This window comes from Panthera pardus, unplaced genomic scaffold (assembly GCF_024362965.1).
Source record: "Panthera pardus isolate Hobbes unplaced genomic scaffold, ASM2436296v1 HiC_scaffold_25, whole genome shotgun sequence".
Taxonomy (NCBI): Eukaryota; Metazoa; Chordata; class Mammalia; order Carnivora; family Felidae; genus Panthera; species Panthera pardus.
The window spans coordinates 62,818,978-62,843,929 of record NW_026526821.1 but is presented as its reverse complement, the minus strand read 5'-3'; the positions used below and the strand labels follow the sequence as shown (position 1 = coordinate 62,843,929).

At 37.9% G+C, this 24,952-nt stretch overlaps 1 protein-coding gene across 6 annotated transcripts in view; it reads left to right on the top strand.

Annotated features, from left to right (window-relative positions):
* Positions 1-24,952, top strand: part of THADA (THADA armadillo repeat containing) — a 324,964-nt gene that overhangs the window by 39,362 nt on the left and 260,650 nt on the right. For 3 of the 6 annotated variants that reach the window (XM_053890644.1, XM_053890648.1, XM_053890647.1), the window contains 6 exons: positions 1,792-2,005; positions 6,073-6,208; positions 6,482-6,618; positions 10,635-10,796; positions 12,282-12,439; positions 22,026-22,135. In XM_053890644.1, coding sequence (XP_053746619.1) covers positions 1,792-2,005; positions 6,073-6,208; positions 6,482-6,618; positions 10,635-10,796; positions 12,282-12,439; positions 22,026-22,135 — 917 coding nt within the window. The remainder of the gene's footprint in view (positions 1-1,791; positions 2,006-6,072; positions 6,209-6,481; positions 6,619-10,634; positions 10,797-12,281; positions 12,440-22,025; positions 22,136-24,952) is intronic. The other 3 variants (XM_053890646.1, XM_053890645.1, XM_019465008.2) reach the window with 3 other exon arrangements.

Sequence of the window (24,952 nt, the reverse complement as noted above, 5' to 3'; positions counted from 1 at the left end):
TGGCTCTGCCCTTGAGGTATATTCTGAGGCTGTGACCACCAGCAGCTGTGGATTCACTGGCTCCAGAGCTTTGCTATGGCTTTCTGTTAGAACTGTATAGAGGCCAAAGGTGCCTAGAGGGGCTGCAGCTGAGCCATGGTCTGTTCTCTGGCTGTTAGGCTCTATTTAGGGTGGGACAGCTTATAGATACAGTGGGATTCTATAGGAGCGCATGTCAGAGAGCACAAGGTGTCTGTTTCATTGGCTTCTAGATGGCATTGCAGTATCTTAGAGCATCGTTCAGGTGCCCTGCTAAGCAGAAGCTTCTTTTGGTGCTTAGGCTTCAAACTTTTGTACCATATAGAGTTTTTAAAGGAGATGCTTTCTCTTCCTCTGTTTCCTTTCTCTTCTCCCACCTTCCCATCCTCCTTGCCCCTTACCATTCATCACACTGAAGCCTTGTATCATATAGATGACTCATACTTGGCAAATATTTCGAGAATATCTTGTGTGGGGAGGGTATATTATAGCACCTATATGAAAAACTTGGTCCTTTGATGTAACTTTAAAATGTTTTTAAATCCTAACTATTCTAAGGACCTGTGTGTGTATATATATGTATATATATATGTTTTCTGTGTATATATGTTTTTGATGGCATATCTTTGTAATACATGGTTTTACTACTCAGATAGTCTGTTGCCCTTTTTTCTTGTGGAGCTACATATCCAAGGTCTTTATATTATATTTTTACTGACCTCAGATGATAGAACAAAGATATTTTAGACTCCAAAGGCCATGTATTGTGTTTCTTACTAATTGTTAGTTAAGCAATTCTGGGACTTAACTGTAAGTTACAAAAAAATGGCTTAGGTGCTCAATTGGTTCTTTCTAATATTTATTTAGATTTGAGCTTTTGGCCCCTATCTTTAAGTTTTTTAGGTCGCAGAAAATTAAACATATCAAATGGCAAAGAATTTAAACTGAAAGAAATAGGTATTTGAATCAGTATGTTTGTTACCTGTTAGAAATAAATAGATTTCCAATTAAATTAAATATCTATATACCTATAACCAAATTGAAAATTAAGTTTATAATGATTTTTTCCCCTTGTATTAGACAGTTCTGGAATAATCCTAGTAGAATTAATATAATTGAGCCATGAAACCCTAAGTCCCAGTGTACTGAATATGCAGTCTGTCTACTATGGATTTGGGACTAGGACCCACATCTCCTGACTTCAGCCCAGTGCCTTTCCATGCATGTTACAGTGAACTGTCCTTTTCTTCGTTAGGACAGACCTGTGAGTGGATGTTTCTATGAGATAGAGGTGTGGGAGCTCTGATGCAGAATTTCTGAGGCTGATATGAGCACTTTATTTTTTACACATATACATGGATTTTCACCAGGAATAGCCTGGTGGATTTGTCCTTTTGTGTGGACACAACACAGGTAAAATAAACTTCAGTGTACAAAAAACTCCATGTGGAAATAACAAAGATGATCTGGCCATTTCTACAGGAAAAAGCATATTTCTGCTGGAGAAAGAGGTGCTTTAAAAAAGAAAAGCATTATCAATGTTGCATTTCCCAAAGAAATTACATTCAAGATCCTCATCATTAGAGCTGAATAATAATAATAATCAATAATTACTATAATAAAAAGTCTAACCTATATTCAGGGAGAAAGGGAATTGAATTAATGTTTATACTGAGTACAGTTATGTGGCAGGCTCTGTTTTTAAATATGTATTATCCCTTCAAATCAAAGAAATGTTTCAGTGACAGTTACTGAGGCTGTGATTTATTCTAGGATTCGGAGAAACTGCAAGGCTTATTCCAGGCAGCACTGGAGCTCAGCACAAGCACCAAGCCATATGACTGTGTGACAGCTTCCTACCTGCTGAACTTCTTAATCTGGAAGAATGCCCTCCCCTCATCTCTCTCTGCCTACTTACAAACTCAACAAGCTGCATGTGGTGATGGAGATACATCTGCTATTGTGGTGGAAAGGAACACATTAATGGGTTTGTATTGAATAAATGACCTTTTGCTGTCGCTTATCAAAACCAGCATCTTTCTCACTATTCATTTAGTTAGCATTGCTAGTGGTTAAACATTTACTTGGTGTTTTTTATTTAAGAGTTTACCAGCATATGAGAATACATGAATTTCTCTTTTGCAAGTAAATAGTTTACTCAGCTATGACACTGTTTCTACACAGAGAGTTCGTATTAAATAAGTAGATATACAAATGTATATTAATACAGCTCTTACTTAAATAGGACCTCTTTCTCTGCCAAAAATTGTGCTTTTTTTTTTTTTTTTGCAGAAATTTTTCTGTATCTACAGCCAGATCATCTTTGCTGTTTCTATATAGAGCAGAGTTCCTTTGTCTGTCAGGGCTCATGCTTTCACTGGCTGTCCCACTCCTGCCTTTTACTCTTCCCATAGCCGGTTCCAAGACCTAGGGTCTAAGTTGGCTGAGGTCTAGTGACTTCCAATGAATATTTGTTGAGGATTCATGTATTTACTTTTGTGCTAGTAAATCTTCATTTTGGAATTGTGAGGACAGATATGAATTTTTATTTAAAAAGAGAGAGAGGTCAGATGTAGGAAGAGTATTAAAAGTTGTTCTCTCCAAGATGGCAAAAATGCTGTGAAAAAGAGAACTAATAATGGGAAAAAATTAGGAGGCCCTGGGTAGTTCTGGTGGAAACGTGGCCATGGATCTGGGGATAGAGAGGTGACAGTGCCATGGAAGATGGCACTTACTCACTCTAGTTGCTTCAGGCCTGGGTTTGAAAGGAGACCCTGATACATGAGAGGAAGAGGTTTGCACTTCGGGTAAACTGGGGAGTTCATGTACAGGATTTATTTTATTCATTTTTTAATGTTTTTTTATTTTGGAGAAAGAGTGAGCGAGCAAGTGGGGGAAGGGCAAAGAGGATGAAAGAGGATCTGAAGCAGGCTCTGCACTGATGGCAGAGAGCCTATGGCGGGGCTCGAACTCATAAACCGTGAAATCATGACCTGAGCTGAAGTCGGATTCTTAACCCGACTGAGCCACCCAAGGGCCCCTCATGTACAGGATTTTTTAAATTCAAGGCATTTAAAAACTTTGTGAAATTTTTCATGCATACAAAAAATATTTAAATATATTTGGGATTTAAATAGTAATAGTATAAAAATTTCACAAGTTTTATTCCCAAGCTAGGTGATAACACACAACTTAAGAAGTACAACAGCACCCATACCTTTGAAGCCTCTCCTTTATCCTGGCTTCCTCCCCTTGCCGTATAATTACTGTCCTATATATTATGTCAGTCTTTCATCTTTATTTTACCTAGATTTTGCCACCCATGTATATATCATTCAAGCAATGTATTATTTACTTTTACATGATTTTGAATTTTATATAAATAGTACCATATGTATTATACAAGTTTACTGCAATTTATTAGTACATTTTCCTGTTGATGGACTTCTTCTTTCTAAATAAGTAATGCTGATATGAACACTCTCGTATGTATATCTTCTATTAGACATGTCTAGGAGTTTATGGTAAACAAAAAAGGATAATAGCCTAGTCATAAAATATGTGTATCCTCAGTTTAACTAGATGATGCCAAATAGATTTTTAAATTACATTCCTACCAATAAATTATGAGAGTTGTGGTGTATTATATCATCACCAGAACTTGCCCTTGTCAGATTTTAAAAGTTTATGGAATATAAAGTAGTATCTTGTGGTTTCATCTTGTATTTTTCTGATGGCTAATGTAATTGAACATCTTTTTACATGTTTGTAAGCCATTTGCTTCTCCCCTTCTGTGAAATGCCTTTGTTTAGTTTTCTATAGGGTTGTTTGTCTTTTTCCTATTGATTTTTAGGACTTATATATTCTAAATGTTAATAATTTACTGGTTAAACATAATTCTAAAATTTAAAGCTGCTGAGCTATGCTGGGATAACTGGATATTTATACACAAAAGAATGAAATTGAACCCACTACTTCATACCATATTACAAAAATTAGTTTAAAATGAACCAAAGACCTAACTGCAAAAGGTAAAAAGAAAACATGGGTGTAAATCTATGTGATCTTAGGTTAGGCAGTGGTTTCTTGGATCTGACACCTAAAGCACAAGCAAACAAAGACAATATAGATAAATTGGCCTTCATCAAAATTTGAAACTTGTGTATGTCAAGCGGACCATCAAGAAAGTGAGAAGACAACCTGTAGAAGGGAAAACATATTTGCAACTCCTTTATCTGATAGAGGACTTGTGTCTAAAATATATGAAGAATTTTTACTACTCACTAGTGGAAGCATATTACCAAATTTAAAAGTGGACAAAGAATCTGAATAGACATTTCTCCATAAAAGACAAATGTGAAAAATAATCACATAAAAAGATGCTCAGCATCATTAGCCACTAGGGAAATACAATCAAAATTACATTGAGGAAGCACTTCATACCTAGTAGGGTGGCTCTAAACAAGAAAATAGATAATAACGTGTGTATGGGGATGTGGAGAAAATAGGGTTCTCACGCACTGCTGTGGGAATGTAAAATGGTGTAGCCACATTGGAAAACAGTCTGGCAGTTCCTTGAAAAGTTAAACATGGCGTTACTATATGATCCCACAGTTCCACGCTCAGGCTGCTCTAACAAGATACCATAGCCTGGGTGGCTTAAACAATGGACATTTATTTCTCACAGTTGTGGAAGCTGAAGAGTTTGAGATTAAGGTGCCAACAGTTTCATATGCCTCGTGAGAACCCTTACCCTGGCTTCAGAGAGCACCCTTCTTGCTCTGTGCTCACATGGAGGAGAACCAGCTCTGGTCTCTTCCTCTTCTTTTAAGGACTCTAATCCCATCACAGGGTCCCACCCTCATGACCTCATCTAAACCTAATTACTTCCTAAAAACTCCCATTTTCAAATACCATCACACTTTAAGGCTTCAACATATGTACTTTGGGAAGGACACAAACATTTAGTCCATACTGGGCATATATACTTAAGAGAAATGAAAACTATGCCCAAACAAAAACTTGTACGTGAATGCTGATACCAACATTATTCATGATAACCAGAAAATGGAAACAGCTCACATGTCCATCAACTGTTAAATGGATAAATAAAATGTGATATGTTCATACAATGGACTGTTATTCAGCCATTAAAAAGTGAATATTGATACACACTACAACATGGATGAACTTTGAAAACATTATGCTAAGTGAAAAAAGCCATATAATATATGATTCCATTTAGGTATGTCCAGAATAGGCAAATCTACAGAGACAGAAAATAGATAAGCTTAGGCCTGGGGAAGGTGAGAGGTTGAGGGAGGGGAGTGACTGATAATGGGTAAGGGTTTTTTGATGGGGAGAGGGTTACAATGTTCTAAAATTCACTGTACTGATATTTGCACGTATCTGTGAATATACTAAAAACCATTGGCTCGTGCACTAGGTGTATACATTGCATGGTACGTGAATTATATCTCAATAAAGCCATTATTTTAAAACAACAGCAACTGTTCTAATAGCACATGGCACATGGGCCTGGGTCTGATGCCCCAGATAGAGGAGGTCTAGGAAGGATTCAGAGTGAATGCTATAAATGGATCCAGGAAGTTAAGGAAAGACACAGTTCTACCTTAACTGGAAATACATAACAGGCTAGATAACTTTGGAAGATCTCCTCATTATTTTTTTTAATGTTTAATTTGAGAGAGAGAGAATACATAAGTGAGCACGAGCAGGGGAGGGGCAGAGAGAGAGGGAGAGAGAGAATCCCAAGGAGGCTCTGTGCTGGTAGCCCCATGTGGGGCTCAATCTCATGAACTATGAGATCATGACCTGAGCCAAAATCCAGAGTCAGAAGCACAGCAGACTGAGCCACCCAGGTGCCGCTGAAAGATCTCTTTTGAAAGCAACAAGAACAACAACAAAAACAAAAAACCTTGAACATAAAGCTTAGTTGAGTTGGATTTTTTGTGGGCACTGTTGAACTATTCACAAATTTATAAATGTGTTTCTAAGTTGGCATTATTCTGGGTTTTTGTTTGCTTTTTCTAGTTATCAAATGCTTGTTGGAAAATCTTGAGGAGGAAATATCTCAGGCTGAAAATTCTCTGCTTCAGGCAGCAGCATCGTTTCCACTATATGGGCGAGCCCACTGTATAACAGGAGCTTTGCAGAGGTTGTCTCTAAAGTAAGTATATCCACAGCTCTCTCCCGAGCATGCATTTCTGAGCTCTCAACTTTACTGGAATGTGTCCTAGGAAAGGAATGTATTGCGTTAAAGAGAATTCAAAATTAGATTTTAAAAGGTACCTATGTACACATATTTTTATATGTCTTAAGTATTTCATAGATTGCACAGTTTTGAAACAAATTGTTTCAACTTCTTATGTGTCATAATTTCCATTTGCAATTTTTGATTGTTTGCTTTTACTACAAATTTCCCTACTGACTTCTGTTGCAGCAGCCTGCAGTTGGTGAGTGAATGGAGACCTGTGGTAGAGAAGCTCCTCTTGGTGTCATATAGGCTTTCTGCCGTGGTGTCTCCGGTCATTCAGAGTTCCTCCCCAGAAGGCCTCATCCCAATGGACACTGATTCAGGTCAGCAGATGAAAGAAACTGTAATTATTATATTTTTCCTCATTACTTCCCCCAACGTACCCCCCCAAACTATTTTTTGGGGAAGATATAAAAGTTAAATAGGTTGGTTAAGGAATTACTTATGATTAGTAAGATTGCTGCCACTTTAGTATTGTTTTTTACTCTTAAAAAATAACCAAAACAAACAAATCAATAAAGCAGGATGAGTGAAGTACTTTTTCCCCTGGGGTAGATTGGATTTTCTAGTATTGTCATTTCGGAGCACCACCTACTAGATAGCAGCTGGGACTGGGAGAGTGGGCAGGATAAATCAGAGAGGTGGGGTTCAGTCAGAGAGGGCAACCTGTTAGGAATCTGGAATGGGGAAAGAGCATTTGATATACAAAGACCATTTAATTAAAAAAGGAAATAGGAGAAGATACTCAAAATGCCCCAAATTGAACTCATGAACTTTCATCTGTCTTTTCCCTCCCAACCCCTGTGTCTTTGTAAATGGCCCTACCAAAGATCTGTTTACGTAAGTCAAGAGCCTTGGACTGCTTGACATCTCTGTCTTGCTCCGTATATACTGCCTGTCCTCACATTCTTTCAGTGGTGCCCCTTAACTGTCTTTCAAATCCGTTCTTTTATCTGTATCTTCTAACCTTACTCAAGGCTCTCCTCTCTTGTTCGGATGACTCCACAGGCCTCCCAACTGGTTTCTCCCCATCTCTTGGCTCATTCCATTTCCTTTTCACTGTATTCACAGCAGTCCTTTCTCATATAATTCATCATGTTACACATTATCTCTGCTTAACCCTTGTTGTCTGCCCCACTCCATCTCCCTTTATTTAAAATACTTGAGTGACCTCAGATCAGATCCTATAATAGTTGGGTTCCTGCAACCTTGCCAGTCTCATTTCTTACACTTTTCTTCTTCCCAAAGCATTCCACATGGAGTTGTTGCAATTTAATTAACAGGGATCTTCTCAATATTTTCCTCCCTTGTGCTTAGCAAGTGCCTGGTAGAAAGAGGTTTACAATAAATATTTGTTATAATGAATAAACCAATGCAGGAATGATTCCTGAAATGTTAGGAACTAAGTGTGTGGGATGTCGTAGGTGGCATATATATACCTGTATTACAACAGCCAGAAGGGATTGGATGCTAAAGGTGTTATACTAACAGGAGTATTCCTTTGAACACCTAGAAAATCATGAAGAAAATTTACATTTGGTGTTGAAACATAGTTAGTGAATGCATTTTGGAGTGCAAATGAGAGTCTTGTATTAAAAACACACTGAGCATATATCATAAATACCCAATTAAAGTAACTTGGAGTTGTGTGTTTGTGTGAAAATGTTAGATTTTGTTCTTAACTAAAAATGAGTTGGCAGATTGATGATGGTTCATGATCTTAAGACACAGTTATTTGTTAATTTTGGCTGAGAGTTGACCAAAATTTGATGTTTTAGTTTTCTTACTTAAACAGTACATGGGAGTAAGGAACATTCAATCTCAAAGCTAATATTTGGATCAGGCAAGTACCAGTATATTCTGAATGAGAAATCTTGAATGTTTGTCACCTATTGTGGGTGGAGCCTATAGAGTATGCTAAAATTCTATTTGTTATTCAGGTTTTAAAATACCTGTTGGTCAAGTGGCCAAAATGAACAAATCAGGAGACTATAGATGCTGGAGAGGATGTGGAGAAACGGGAACCCTCTTGCACTGTTGGTGGGAATGCAAATTGGTGCAGCCACTCTGGAAAACAGTGTGGAGGTTCCTCAGAAAATTAAAAAGAGACCTACCCTATGACCCAGCAATAGCACTGCTAGGAATTTACCCAAGGGATACAGGAGTACTGATGCATAGGGGCACTTGTACCCCAATGTTTATAGCAGCACTCTCAACAATAGCCAAATTATGGAAAGAGCCTAAATGTCCATCAACAGATGAATGGATAAAGAAATTGTGGTTTATATACACAATGGAGTACTACATGGCAATGAGAAAGAACGAAATATGGCCCTTTGTAGCAACGTGGATGGAACTGGAGAGTGTGATGCTAAGTGAAATAAGCCATACAGAGAAAGACAGATACCATATGTTTTCACTCTTATGTGGATCCTGAGAAACTTAACAGAAACCCATGGGGGAGGGGAAGGAAAAAAAAAAAAAAAAAAGAGGTTAGAGTGGGAGAGAGCCAAAGCATAAGAGACTCTTAAAAACTGAGAACAAACTGAGGGTTGATGGGGGGTGGGAGGGAGGGGAGGGTGGGTGATGGGTATTGAGGAGGGCACCTTTTGGGATGAGCACTGGGTGTTGTATGGAAACCAATTTGACAATAAATTTCATATATTGAAAAAAAAATAAAAAATAAAATACCTGTTGGTCTCAAAAACAGTCTGTGACCCACAGACTTTTCCTTGATTTTTGCCTTTTCTTTTTTCCTCTGGTTGTCTCCGTTTTTCTTGTTTTTTTCCCCCCACACTATCTGCCATGCATTCTGAATTTCTTGAAAATGTTTCTTTTCTCTAAAAGCCATAAAAATGAATGGGTCACATTTTATTCTGATTATCCTTTTTTTCTAAGTCTTTCCATGGTTTCTATTTGGAGCCAGTGATAACTTTTTTTTTTTTTTGTATTTTGAGAGAGAACAAGTGAGAGAGAGAGCATGACCAGGGGAGGGGCAGAGAGAGAGAAGGAGAGAAAGAATCCCAAGCAGCCTTCATCCTCAGCCCGGATAGAGCCTGACTCAGGGCTCGATCCCACGACTGCGAGATCACTACCTGAGCCGGTATCAGGAGTCGGATGCTTAACCAACTGAGCCACCCAGGTGCTCTGCCAGCGATACATTTTCATGGCTGTCAAAATTTGTTTTGGCAATATTTCATGGAGGTCACGAATGAACAGAAGACATTGGTTGAATCATCATGGTAGCAGTTTGGGTCTTTATAGCTCCTTTTAGACCTAAAATGTAAGTTTGTATAATAGGTATATGAAATACCCATTCTTTGATTCGTTAATTAGTTTCAGGTGATTAGCTGTCGTTATTTATTTATTTTTTTTCTTAAAATATCTGAGCCTGGCTAGCTCTTATTACTGTGTCACGTATTCATTCCCTTAGTCCATGTTACTGAACCTCTGCCATGAGCCAGTGGCTGGTGTAGGCGCTGGAGACCCAGCAGCGAACAAAGTGTTGCATTCATGGAGCTTGCATTTCCTAATCCATTAAGTGCTTAAGGAATAAATATGAAGTTCAATATAATACTAGGATTGTAAATCATACTTAGAAAGCAGTATATTGTGTAATGTATTTCAAAGTCAAATATAGAGTCTTTATAATCTTTCTGGGCTATAAAAGCGTTTTTTTCTTTATTTCTAATTGAAGCATGGTTGACAATACAATATTATATTAAGAATTGTTTTTGTCGTTGTGGTTTCTTACCTCTTAAAACAAAATTGCACTTTGGTGCTCTTTTTTCACATGATTGAGCACCGTCTTGGAGATTCTTAGACAACACTAAGAAAAGCAACGTAAATGAGATGGTGGCCTTTGTCCTATGGAGAGTTTCTGTTGTATTGTTTTGTCCTGTCTTCAACCAATTTAAAATTTTTGTCGTATTTTAAAAGCATACTCGTGTCATGAAGACCTTACATAAATAATTTTCACATTATCTACCCCATGTGTCCCTTCTAATAGAGCTGATTATTAAGTATTAAAAATTACAGGGGCACCTGGGTGGCTTAGTAGGTTAAGCGTCTGACTTCGGCTCAGGTCATGATCTCACAGTCTGTGAGTTCGAGCCACGCGTCGGGCTCTGTGCTGACAGCTCAGAACCTGGAGCCTGCTTCAGATTCTGTGTCTCCCTCTCTCTCTGCCCCTCCCCTGTTCATGCTCTGTCTCTCTCTGTCTCAAAAATAAATAAACGTTAAAAAAAAAATTACAAAATTTGGGAAGGCAAATACCCCCAAGGGAAATCTGCAAGGGATTCGGAACTGGAGTTTGTGCACTCCCATTTTTTTCCCTCAGAGTCAGCAAGCCGCTTACAGATGATTCTGAGTGAGATTCAGCCACGAGATACTAATGACTACTTCAATCAAGCCAAAATACTGAAAGAACGTGATCGTTTTGATTTGGAGGACTTGAATGCCAGTGTGCTGGATATTGGTGCTTCTGCAGAGATCAAAGGTAGCATGTATAAAATCAATATTGTAATATTGTAATCGGTGTTTTAGTGACAAAATGTACAAAATGCTCTTTTTATATAGTAAATCAGGCTGCAGATGTTTGCAGAGCATTTCTAGAAAATAAAGCCTTTGAGCTTATCAATGATTTAGTTTGAGGAATGAGTTTCTAAGACTTTTACCAGAAAATGGTGCATCCCAGTGCGGCATAGAAGGTGCTCCAACAGAAAGCTTTTTAGTGCTAACAGCTGTCTTGACAGCCAGGTTGTGTAAGAGCAGTGGTGCCCTGTGAACTTGGGTTTGGGTAGCAGTTGGCTCCTCCCCTCCGTGTGGTTCATTGTCTTCAGTGAGAGTCCTTACAACCAGGCAGCCTTTTAAGGGAAATCAGCCTTATTACTCAGTAAAGTGTGAGCTGCTCTGTTGTATCAAGCGTCCAGAAGTTGTGTTCTTACTGCTTGTTTTCTCATTAGTTGTTACTGTGTCATTTTCTATAGTGTTATAAAAAGTCATCACTAGTAATATCCTTGTGATTTATTACATATCCTACATTGTCCACTAGATGGAGATATTGACTTAACAAAATTTCTTTGTGTTTTTATTTTTTTAAATTACACACTATAACATCTAAATATATGCTTATTGTAATAGTTTCAAGCAATAGAGAGGTATATTTTAATTAAAAACAAATTAAAGCTTTAATTAAAATTTCAATTCAGTGTTTACATTTTACCTTAAAAAACAAAAACAAAAAAAAAAGAAATTAAAATTTGTTATTTCTTCCCCATCCCACTTCTTTTCTTTTTAATGTATGTGCTTTTAGATCTATTCTATGTATTGATGTGTATGTACATTTTCTCTTTGAGTTTAGCGGGCTTTTAAAAAACACAAATGGGGTAAAAAAAAAAAACACACACACAAATGGAGTTACATTATAAATATTGCTTTGTTACCTTGCCTTTTAAATTGTCTTGGGTTTTTTTTTTTTAATGTCAGTACTAAAATATTCTTAAAGCGAGAAAAAAAGAGTAAGCATAATTATTACTTATGGGCCATGGAATTTAAATATGTTTTGAAAGAGAATTTGTATTTTCCTTTGATTTTAAAAGTTTTATCTTGCCCCTTTACTGATATAACAGCCACCCTCACCAAGATGAATAATGAAGTATATTTATTATGGTCAATTTATGGATGACCACGAGGCAGAGAGAGTTTGTTTCATTAATTTCTGAAAGTTAGACTTAAGTTTTGAAATGGTGTTGTGTTTTATTTCAAAATTTATTTTGAAAACAAACTATATTAAAAAATGCTTAGCATGATTCCTACTGAGAGCACATGCTCAACAAATGTTAGTTGTTTTCTCATGAATAAATATAAGAATTGATTTGTTCAAGCAGATTATTCTTGGGGAAATTATGAATAATCTTATTCTAAGAAACCTGGGATGTGAGTAATCAAGTGTCTAGTGTTGCAAGAGATTTTTTTTTTTTTTAAGGTAAAGAAAGAAAAACATGCGATGTAACTGCTCAGATGGTGCTGGTGTGTTGTTGGCGAAGTATGAAGGAAGTTGCCTTACTTTTAGGCACGCTGTGCCAGCTTCTCCCCATGCAGTCCACGCCAGAACCCCCCAGCGGATTATTGACAGTGGAGCAGGTAGGTATATGTTTATTCCACCTGGTATAATTTCTGGTCCCATAACTCGAAAACAAATGAGTTTTGAATTTTTCTTGAATAAAATCATACAGATGTCAACTGAAGAAAATTCATGGGAGTATAGAAATTAGGCCTTGGAGTACATTTCCAAACGATGGCAGTTTTAGAAATTTTTATTTTTCTAAGTTATAAAGAACTGTCGATTTTACCTTCTGTCTTCAAGATTATCATTTTAATTTTTATTTCTCCATTTACCATATAGAAATTTAAATTGTAAATTAAAAAAAAACATTTAATGTTTATTTATGAGAGAGAGAGAGAGAGAGACAGAGCATGAGCAGGGGAGGGGCAGCGAGAGAGGGAGACAGAATCTGAGGCAGGCTCCAGGCTCTGTACTGTAAGCGGGGCTCGCACTCATAGACTGTGAGATCATGACCTTAATCCAAGTCGGATGCTTAACCGACTGTGCCACCCAGGAGCCCCAAATTTAAATTGTAAATTTAAATGAAATTGTCTATTTAGCAAAACTCCACAAACCTCTTACATTTCTTAAATTAAAAAAAATTTTTTTTTAAATGTTTATTTTTTTGAAACAGACAGAGCATGAAGGGGGGGAGGGGCAGAGAGAGAGGGAGACACAGAATCCAAAGCAGGTTCCAGGCTCTGCACTGTCAGCACAGAGCCTGACGTGGGGCTCGAACTCATGAACTGTGAGATCATGACCTGTGCCAAAGTCAGATGCTCAACCGACTGAGCCAACCAGGCACCCCTTAAATTTTTTTTTTTTTAATGTTTACTTATTTTTGAGAGAGAGACAGACAGTGCGAGCGGGGGAGGGACAGAGAGAGAGAGGGAGACACAGCATCTGAAGCAGGCTCCAGGCTCTAAGCTGTCAACACAGAGCCCGACGTGGGCCTTGAACCGACGAACTGTGAGACCATGATCTGAACTGAAGCCGGACGCTCAACTAACTGAGCCACCCAGGCGCCCCAAACCTCTTAAACTTCTTAAAGGAAAATGGTGCACCTGGGTGGCTCAGTTGATTGAGTGTCTGACTCTTGATTTTGGCTCAGGTCATGATCTCACAGTTCGGTTTGCTGTTAGCCTGGAGCCTGCTTGGGATTCTTTCTGTCTGTCTGTCTCTCTCTGCCCCTACCCCACTCACTCACTCCCTCTCTCCCTCCCTCTCTCTCTCTCTCTCTCTCTCTCTCTCTCAAAATAAATAAATAAACTTAAAAAAAAATTTGGAAAGGAAAAAAAAGTGCTATATTGGTTACTTATGGATCTCTTGCTTCCTACTACATTGATAATAAAATTGTAGTCACTTTGGTTTTTTGGCTGACTTTTATTTTAAGACCACAAAGTCAGGTCACCATCTGGGACTATTCAAGTGACTTGAGTGCAATGTTTACAAGAAATTAGCTTACCACAAGCATTTCATTTGGAAATATTTTAGATTTATTAGATTTCTGTTTTTAATTGATTCTCTCTTCCTTTCCATATGGTTTCAGCAAATCTATTTCCCACCGTTTTCCAGCAAAGATATATAACACGTACTTTCATTTGTACCCTTTATCAAGTAAGGTAATTTTTCCCCTAGGGTGTTACATTTAAGAACAAAACAAATATCATAGTACACTAAATGCTGATTTTTTCTGTAATAACCATGTGACTAGTTCCATGGAAATAATGCTAATATTTTTATTCACACACTCTCCGTGGCCATGTGCTTGCATCTGGTTAACAGCTGGTCCTGTGATGTTGCAAGGCCCTGAGGCGGAGAATGGTGGAGGAGAACAGTACACTGCCAGCGTCATTGTGTTCCTTATTCTCCTCCAAATCAAATAGGCGTCAGTGTTCTAGAGTTACTTGCAGTCATTGCTGGTGACCAGCTGCAGTGCCAATGCCAACACCTTCGCGGGGGAATCCAGCTATGATTAATGATTACTTCACTGATGTGTACCGTCTTACTAAGAAGTAAACATGTGCAAGAGTCTCTTCCCTGTTCAACTCCTCTTTTCAAGGACAAGTTAAAACGTCTAGTTTTTTGGGGTTTGTTGCGTAGCGTTTAAGAAAAATTAGGGGAGCCTGGGTGGCTCAGTTGGTTAAGCATCCAACTCTTGATTTCAACTCAGGACATGATTTCCCAGTTTTTGAGTTTGGGCCCTGTGTCAGACTCTGCACTGCCAGTTCAAAGCCTGCTTGGGATTCTCTCTCTCTCTCTCTCTCTCTCTCTCTCTCTCTCTCCCCCTCTCTCTCTCTTCCCCCCCCCTCGTGCCCCTCCCTGCCTCTCTCTCCCCTTCCCCTCCCCAAAATAAATAACTACACTTAAAAAAATTAAGGGAAGCATATTTTGCTTTCACTATAGTCGAGAAAGACCTGAAAGCTTTCTGTGAAAACCGTGTGTCCTTGACACTTTTTACATAGCACCCAAATGGTTTGAATTTAATTTACGTGGGATAACGGTGTTGGGACTGAGAATTAATATAAACTAAAAGAGATGTTTGTAAAAAAGAAAAAAAAAAAGACAAAACAACAACAACAATAGCAACAATAGCAGAGAGGTTCCCATAAAGCAAAGGATTCTTCTAATGGCTGTTTTCTTGAATACAAAATAGAATCTTGTTTTTCTGTAAACTACGAATTTCTTTCCTAATGAGATTCAGCCATTTTTCCACGTCGCTGTTCACATGATGACGTCACATTTTTGGTTTGAGAGGAAACTAACAACTGAATGAGCAATCAAGAATGTACGTGATAGCACTGTTCTGACCTTGAAACCATGCTGCCTGTGGAAGACTTTATTCTTAATCATGCTGTCTTTAAAGAAATGCCTCCATTTAGGAGTCTTTAGTCAGTGAAAATCAAAGTCATCAAGAAATTAGTGTTATTCATATTGCTTAGAAGATTCCTACTTTTAGACATAGAATTTTGCTCCATGAAATTCTTTTAAATAAAAATATTTCCATGTACTTAAAACCTTTAAGAGTTAAAAAATATATACATGACAGGATATAATTTATATTGAAGTGGCTGAGCCTTGCCTGAAGTCCACTTTCCTCCCCAGGGCACAGTCACCCTTATGACACTACATCTTTTGTGCACCTAGCAGCAAAACTAAGAATTTAAGAGGCAGTACCTGAGGTGAGGGTATCCATAATAGACTTGCACAGACAGAAGCAGTGAAGTGACTTGTAGGCAGAAGTCACTTGTGGGAGGAATATGGGACGTGTATTTCTTATTCCCAAGAATAATAATAACTGTGTTCTACTTTTCTCTCAGTGGATGGAGGCTTTTCCATACGACCTAAAATATTGACGCTCAGCCCGATGCTTCTTTTACTCTCAATTCACCCTTCACTCTTGAAAATAGTATGGTTCTATTCTAATTTAAAATTTGATGTCTCAAATTTGTAGCCTGATTCCTTTAATCCCATCCTGGTTTTAGGGCCGTTTGTTGAAGGGATGAGCACTTAAATCCTGCATACACGAGGGGGTGGTTTCTAGCCAGCTGACCGGCAGTGAGATACAATTTGAAGATTACAATTTGCTGCTGTACAAGAAGGTCTGGTGCCTGTTCGTGACTCAGTTTTCAGAGCTGTGTTCACAGACTGAGAGCTGGAAGGATCACAGGGATGATATGATCTAGCCTTCTTATATGATCTAGCCTTCTCATACAAGGGGAAACTGAAGCCGTTGGATGTCACCTGGTTTGCCCAAGATCACAAAGCTGGTTTGTGGCAGTTGCAGGACCAGAACCCAGTTCTCCTTTCCAGCCTGTGTTCGGACACGGCACAGTGCTGCCTTTATTCTTAGCTGCTCGTTTAATTTTTCTTTAAATTTAATTTTCCCTACTTCCCATGCCCAGCCAGACATTTACAAGCAACAGGACAGTAAGGCAACTTGCTACTGAACTTTTCAGCAAATGATTCATTTCCCTAAATCACTTCTTGTGAAGCAGTGTGTCCTCCACGGCTTCGGCAAGAGGAAAATGTGTTCATTCAGAGGCATGTCTGACTTTCCTCCTGCAAGGTAATCACCTAATGAAAGGTTCTTTCAGAATGTTCCTGTGCGAGGGGCAGAGATAAAACCAACTTTGAGGGATGTAAGTCGAGCCCCTTAAAGAGCGGGCAGTACGCGCAACCTTATCTCACAACTTCCTGGCTGGTGTGTGTCTAGGTTTCAAGCTGGATGTTTTGCTGAGGCAGAGCTTTTTCTTGATACATTTCGTTGGTCCTTTCTCCAAGGAATATTGGATACCCAGCGTCTACTGATTTTTTGTAAACAGCTCCCTGTATCCGGAGTATCAATTCATATGTTTATGTATTTCCCCTAATATTCCTAAAAAAAAGCTTTGGGGTAAAATTTTCATATTTGTTTTCCCCTTCCTACTAATTATTGCCCTAGAACTCACGTGAATGAAAATCATTACCGATTAGAAATCAGCTATTTTTTTAAAATTCCTACTTTAGATTCTGTTGTCATTTTTATGATGCTCATGGCTAATTGGGTTTACACGTTTTCTCAGTGTCTTGGTTACCGTTTTAGATTTTCTGTAATGGTCTGCAACAGGAGATCTAGGTTTATTGGCATTTGTAAGTCGTAAAGAAATTGCCTTTTGTATTTTGCCAGGGTTTATTTTTTAGAAATTATGAATAAGTATGCATTGAATTGTACCGAATTCAGGTTACCATTTTTAAGCTGTGAAATGGAATTAAACACATCTCTTAAGTCACCTGTTTGTTGACTGCCATACGACAAGGGTGTTGTGGGAACATAAAGAAATGTAATATGTGGTTCTCTGACCTCGAAGGGCTTAGAAATGTAATGGGAGATACAAGATAAACGTTTATAGAAAGTTAGACTAAAGGACACCAGTTAAAATGGCACGTGGTTAGGAATTTGCTAGAAAGCAAAGAATAAACTGCTAAGAAGATGTCTAAATGCCAGAAAAATATAATCTTTGTTGTTATTATGTAGGAGAGCAACATTTGGGCTTTGAAGAATCCCCGGTTTTAGTAAGAAATCCCTATAGTAGAGAACGTACAGTTTAAAACATTAATTAACCTCTGTGGTATAAACTTTTACAAACCGTTCTATTTAACCAAAGAGGAATTAGTGACATTCCTAAGGTAATAAGAAGTGGCTGTGTCCTAAAGTCATAATTTAAATTAAGGGATTAAGTCTCACTACTTGGTGATACAAAATAAAAACAAAACGGACACTTAGTGTTTGCTACTCTGACAGGTACTCTGCACAATGCTTATGTGTAATTTTACTTATTTCTTAGAACAATCCTATGAAGTAGGTTCTAGTTTTATCTCCATTTCACATATAAATAATATAATAAAATAATGTCAGCTGAATTAGCTTATGTTAGTAAGGAGGCTGAGTAGGGTTCCTGAACCCAGACCTCCCACTATATCAGAGTATCAGAGCTTAACCACCACATATGCTTTTTGTAGAAATGTTCCACCAACACTTAAATCCCTTTTGGTTTATCTACTTTAAAATGAATGGAATTAGCCTTGATTTTTCAGCCGTATTTCTCTCTATAGACAAAGGACAGATATTTAAAAATGTATTTAAATTTGTCCTGTATGGGTTTTAGACTCTTGATTGTACATTTGGCTCCTCTAATTAGCCTACTGGTAAATTATAGATGCCTAGAGACATGGCATGTAGCTGTTTTCCCCTGTGGAAATTTATACCCTGTAAATCCAGAAAGCGTGTTAATTGACCTATACAAATAGGTTTTATGAAAATTTAGAACCAGGATCTGCTAAACTTAAAAAGATAGTCACTAGAATTTAAGAATAGAAATCAGTGCCCCACCTCCCCCTTTTTTTTTTTTTGCATTTATACCTTAATTCTCTTTCAGAAATCTTGAGATGTATGTTATTCATTAAGAAATATTTTGTGAAGAAATCATCCATGTTTTTGTCAACTTTAGATAGGACCTCAGTCGCATCTAATAAAAAGGCAGTTGGGTTGGAGTTTTCAGAAGGCTTTTTCATTTTTAAGATACATTTAAAAATTCTATTTTTTTTTTTTTAAGATTTTTTTAATGTTTATTTATTTTTGAGAGACAGAACTGACTGGGGGAGGAGCAGAGAGGGAGGGAGACACAGAATCCAAAGCAGGCTCCATCCAGGCTCTAAGCTGTCAGCACAGAGCCAGATGCGGGGCTCGAACTCATGAACCGTGAGATCATGACCTGAGCCAAGTCAGACGGTTAACCCACTGAGCCACCCAGGCGCCCCAAAAATCTATTTGATTCTGACTGTTGTCATTAATTTTCTAAGTTGTTAGGGTCAGATCTGTGCCTGTCATCTGATTATCCAGTGGGAGGTGTGAGCATGGCCCTTTTTCCTGTCCAGCTGCTCAGAGACCACACTGCCCTGCTGACTCTTTCAACCCTTGGTAATGGGGTTCATCCCCAATTTGCAACCTTATCTTTCTCTGTTTCCTAGAATGGAACCTTAAGGTCATTCAGCCAGGTCTCCTAACCTTCTCTTACATAATCTGTGTTCCTTCATATAGGAAGATCCAGTAAAGTGTCTGGCAGGTAGCAGGTATTTAATAAATGTTTATTCATTCCTTCTAGCCACCCAGCCTCTTCTCATGTTACTTACCCTCTTCCATTTTGATCCACCCAAGTATATGTGGTTCAAGGTCTGAACACAAAGCTTCTTGCAATAATTTATTCCAGAGCAGAAGGATCTTTCATTTCTTGGAGTTGTTAGGCGTCTAATGGGTACCACTCAGCATAGTGTTTTTCTCTGAACTGAAAGCCTCTTGAGGACAGATGTCTTGTTTTGTTCTTCCCCATCTACCCTAGCACTAAGCTACTAAGCATTTGGCTGAGTGCTCCAGAAATATTTACTGGTGCTCCAGAAATATTTACTGTCTAATTAACATACATTGCATATTCTCTTCAAAGGCACAAATTCGCAGTATTACGTAGGTGGGTTTGGTGGGAGATTATGTTCAGTATAAAATGAGGAAAAACTGTCTACTTCTCAGTTGTGTTCTGAGAACCTCATTCTGTTTCCTGAGGCCAGGATTACCTAAAATCAAGGTCCACCCTTGAGAAGAACGTCCACTGGTCACGCTTCTGAGGTCTTTGATTTTATTATATGCTTTTTGGTTTAGGCCCCTTTAAAAAGAGTTAGGATAAAGGAAGTAATGAAAAGAAAATCTTTGCTTAAGAACTAGATGGTGAACCACTGTAAGTTCACAGAATAGCACTTTAATAGTTAACATTTGTCTTTTCCTGAAGTATGTTTTACTATCTGTAACATTTTAGAAAAAAAAGTTAAGGAGCTTAGACCTCAACTTTATGACTTCCTGTTTTTGTTTTCCATGGCTTAAAACACCTTCTTAGACATCTTCTTTTATTTCTCTAATAATAGAAACAATAGCCATAACAACATAGCTAACTGGAATTTCTTCTGGTCCCCATTTTGTAGGATTACTGAGCTTCAGATCTATCTTGGGGGTTAAATTCAGATTTAAGGCTTGATAATTCTGATGAAAATATGCTCTGAAATTACCGTATTGAAGAGAAAATGACAAAGCTTACCTTGACTGTGGCTTTTGATAACTAGCAGTATGTGGGTCTTAAAAATATATATATTAAAAAGTAGGAGTATCATCAGATCTTTGCCTGAAAACTTGAGCTGAAAAACATGACCTCTCATTCTTTGGGATATTAAAATGTTAGACTTTTTAAATTACTATTATTAATTGCTTTTCTGGTTCTTTGTTGTTTTATATCTGATTCTTACTTCTCTAAATGTATTGCTTGTTGCCTCTCTATAATCAGGTATATTTTGAGTATGGAGTAATGTCTTTACTTTTCCTCTATTTGGAAACCCAGAACTGAATTAGATTATAAGTTATGGTCCTGTTCTGGACTTGTAAGTTTATTAATTCATTTTAATATATAATTTTGAGGCAAGTGCTACTGCTGTCCCCGGTTTGTAGATGAGGAAACTGAGACACTTGCCCATGGCCACATGTTTAACTACACCTTGCACTGTTTGTTATCTCTAATGTGTTCAGGGCACTAACCTAGTCATTGTGCAGAGGTAGAAGGTGTTTCTAGGTAAGCATATCTGAACTATCTTGGGACATCTTGCCTTCTCACCATACTGTGATCTGCTGGGGAGTCTTGGATCAAGAGAGCCAATTACAGGGGCACCTGGGGGCTCCGTCAGTTGAGTGTCCGACTCTTGATTTTGGCTCAGGTCACGATCTCAACAGTTTTGTGGGTTTGAGTCCCACGTTAGACTCTGGATGGTAGCTGCGTGGAGCCTTCTTGGGATTCTCTGTCTCCCTCTCTCTCTACCCCTCTCCCCGACTCCAGATAAATTTAAAAAAAAAAAGAAAAAAGAGAGACCCAGTTACAATTTTGGTCCTGAGCTTTATACAAAATTTGGATTTTTCTAAAGTCTGTAGCCGCCAAATCTTACTGGCATAAAAGTACAATTAGCCCATTTAATAGTTAATTCTGTACAAAACCTCATCAACAACTAAAGACATCATTAATCATGTCTTCTTTAAAATAAATTGCCATATTTGTTATTTGTCTAAACTTGCAACATGTAGAAAAGTGATTAGGTAGCATTCTGGAAAATTCCATGGTTCCAACTCAGAGTAAAGCATATCACTTTTCAGTTTTCAGGAGTCCATTTGCACAAATCTTGCATTGCCATTAACAAGTGTATATCTCTAAAGGTAATTTTTGGAAGTTATTGTTTAATGGATTGGAGTCTCAGTTGGGGAAGATGAAAAAGTTCTATAGATGGATGGTGCTGATGGTTGCATAACAGTGTGAATGTACTGTTACAGAACTGTACACTTAAACATGGTTAAAATGAGGGTGCCTGGGTGGCTTGGTTAAGCGTCCGACCTCGGCTCAGGTCATGATCTCGTGGTTTGTGGATTCGAGCCCTACATTGGGCTCTGTGCTGACAGCTCAGAACCTAGAGCCTGCTTCGGATTCTGTCTCCATCTCTCTCTCTGCCCCTCCACTTGCTCATGCCCTGTCTCTCTCTCTCTCAAAAATAAACATTAAAAACATTTTAAAAGATGGTTAAAATGTTAAATTTTGTGTTATGTATATTTTAACCACACCTAGCCATAGGTGTGTGAGGGTTGTCGCCTTGTGTGCTTTGCTATTGGTGTTGAGTGATAGGAGCTAACAGAGAACACAGTGAGGTCTGTGCAGTTGGCAGAGGGAGGCAGTTCTAGTGTAACAGTTAAAGACAGCCAACTGGAGCCAGACTGCCTGGCTTTATGTACTGGCTCTACTACTTACTTGCTGTGTGACCTTGAATAAGTTACTTGGCCTTTCTGGGCCCCCTCCCCAATGAAAAGTGGAGATAATAATAGTACTTATTTCATGGAATTACTATAAAGATTAAATGTGCTGTTATAAAAACACTTAAAATACTACTTGTCACAGAGTAAGTGCTAAATGGATAGAGAACTAGTCCTGAGTTCTAAATGATATTACTGACATAAATATATCTGTAAATATACATATAAATCAGACATTTATTTTTCATTTTGTTTTAAAGGTAAAAGAAATAGGAGATTACTTTAAACAACACCTCTTACAGTCCAGGCACAGAGGAGCATTTGAACTGGCTTACACTGGCTTTGTGAAACTCACTGAAATACTAAACAGGTAAACAAAACAAATATCCTTTTGTGTACATTTTTAAAAGACTAAAGGTATAAACCATGTGCTCGAGTTAAAATTTACTTGTGTCTTTTGATGTTTAAAAGAATAAGACTTAGTTGGCTTCAAACTTTTGGAAGAAATTGTTTTCTTAGGTTTCATTGTGTGCTTTACTGCAGATGATTGAGTGAAATGTCCAAACCAAGTTGCTCTCCCATTGAAAGGTGATTTGAAGCAAACTCAAGAGATTTTGCTAAAAATAGCTTTGAAGTTACCATTTCTTTTCATTGAATGAAATGACTGTTTTGTCTGTTTGAAAATTACCTGGCATTTGGAATAAAATAAGCTTCCAGTTTTTTGGATTTGTGTATATTACAGACAGAGAAACACTTACGGATTTTGTGTTTTCCTTTATAATTTTATCTTATAGAAAAATTTTAAAGAAGAGTAAATAGACCAAAAAGTATCAAATATTTTTCCCCCTTACCTGGAAAAATACGTAGGTAGATTTCATGTATTTAGCCAAATGTGTTTTTTTGACATTATAGGTGCTGATAATTTCATTCATTCATATAATAGATTTCCTCTAAAGAACTTGTGAGGAAACCTTAAATTACTTAATGACTAAGTGTTCATGGCAAGTGTTCTCTAAATAAAAGGTAGTATTTTCCAGGAAAACATTTCCATTGCCTGGAAACTTTTTGAAATGAAGCAGAGTTCTGCCAGTCTTGTAGCCTCAGCAAACATTTTATTTTGGGCTGGTAAGACATCTACTCCTTGAATATTTTTGAAACTTTTTTTTTTTTCACACTCCTGGTAAAAACATTTAGAGAACATTTTGCAGTTATGGGCTGCACAGAATATCTTTAAACGATATGTTATAGAATGGCCCTGACATTAAAATGCTGATCTTGAAAATATTTTATTATCTTTTCAACTCTTTCTTTCTGGTGTAGACATGACTTTAGGGGTATTTTTTCTGATAACACACTTCACTTCCTTCAAATCATTATCAAATGCATACTGAACACTAGTTGTGTGCTTAGTAGTGTGTTTGGTCTGGAGGCTATAATACTTCTTTATAAGACAAGGGTCCTGTTCTTAAAGAGCTTATTGTTTACGAAATAAGCAGGGATGAAACGTAAGATATTTAACAGAGGGTATTTCATGGGTACTGACTGGTCAGAACAGACACTGGCTGTAAGCACCTAACATTGCTTTATGTATGGATGTGTGTTAGCTGAATACCTGCTTGGAAAGTGAGGCCAACACACTTGAACAAGACCAACAATCCAGTGTAATTGTCGAAATGTGGGTCAAATTTACAAATGATGTAGGACTTGCAGAGAGAAAGTAACAGCAATAGGCTGCTAGGACTTAATGGAGGAAGTAGATTTTCTGCTAACACATGAGGGAAGTTTAAGTAGATAGCAGGAGAGAGGAGGAAACTTTATGAGCAGATGTTCAGAGGCTATAATCAGCACGACATATTGGTAGGTGAATAAACAGGCCATTCTTATTGTAGTGGTAGTGGTGTTAGCAGGCAATACTGTACCCCTGGGTAGATTGAGACCGTATTACAGATATTTAGAAAGTAGGTTTGCTGCGGTAGGGATGGAGAAAGGCATTGAATTTTTTTTTTTTTTAATCTGAAATAGACTATAGGAGGCATCACAGAACAGAGAAATAGCAGTAAACTTTGACATAGGCTCTCAGTTCTGTTTGTATCCATTCCATTTATTGGCAGTGAGATTGTACAAAAGTTAATCTCTTTAGCTCTGATCCCTTCATCTCTAAAGTAACAAAAAGGATATTCGCCCTATTGATGGATCTCTGGCTATTGTCGTGCGGATCAAGTTTGCATTATAAAACTTTCCACAAATGGAAAACATCAATGAGATTGAGGTTGATGGTGGTGTTGGTGTGTAAAAGTGGTTTTCCAGTTGGAACTGTTAGATTAGATAGATCTGTAATGACAGATTACAGTGAAGAGAGCCCGGAACCAGTTATAATGATCTAGATCTAAGGTGATGAGAGCTTCCTCTGTGATGATGGCCCTGGGAATGGAGGGAAAGAGATGGCATGTCAGTTAGCATTCAGCCCCACTTCATAACAACTCCACACATGATGTATTGAATGCTTAGAAGGGAGCTGTGGATTTTATTATATTTGCATAATATATCTACATATTTCATGATTTTATGGGTCAAGGGTTACGGCAAGGCTCTGCTGGGTGATTCTTCTCAGCATGTTTACTGACTTCAGTTGGTGGCATTGAACTGGCAGATGAACTGATCAGGAGGATCCAGGACAGCTTTATTCATGTTATTTATTTATGTTACCTTGGTGGGACAGCTGGAAGATTGGGCCAGGTTGGGACTACATGTGGTCTCTCAGCATGGCATTCTTAAGGTAGTTGACTTTCATGTATGGCAGCTGGCTTCCCCAGAAAGAGTCCCGAGAGAACCATGCAGGAGCTGCATGGTCATTTCTGACCTAGCCTCAGAAGTCTCATAGCCCTGCTTCAGTCACATTCTTTTGGTTATAAGTGAGTCTTCAGGATAGTCCAGATTCAAGAAGAGAGGAATTAGACTCTACTTTTTGTTTAACGGTGAAGTGGCGAGATCATATTATAGAAATACATGTGGGATATTGCAGTGGCCATCTTTGAAAAATGTGATCTGAACCACATGAACCAAGTGAACGTGAGTGATGGAGGGCACCAGAAGTCCATGATTGTTCCAGTGGTTTAATTCTTGGTGAACAATGGGACTGATGTTAACAGAGGCAGAGAAACTGAAAGAAGGAATTAGTTTGATAAAG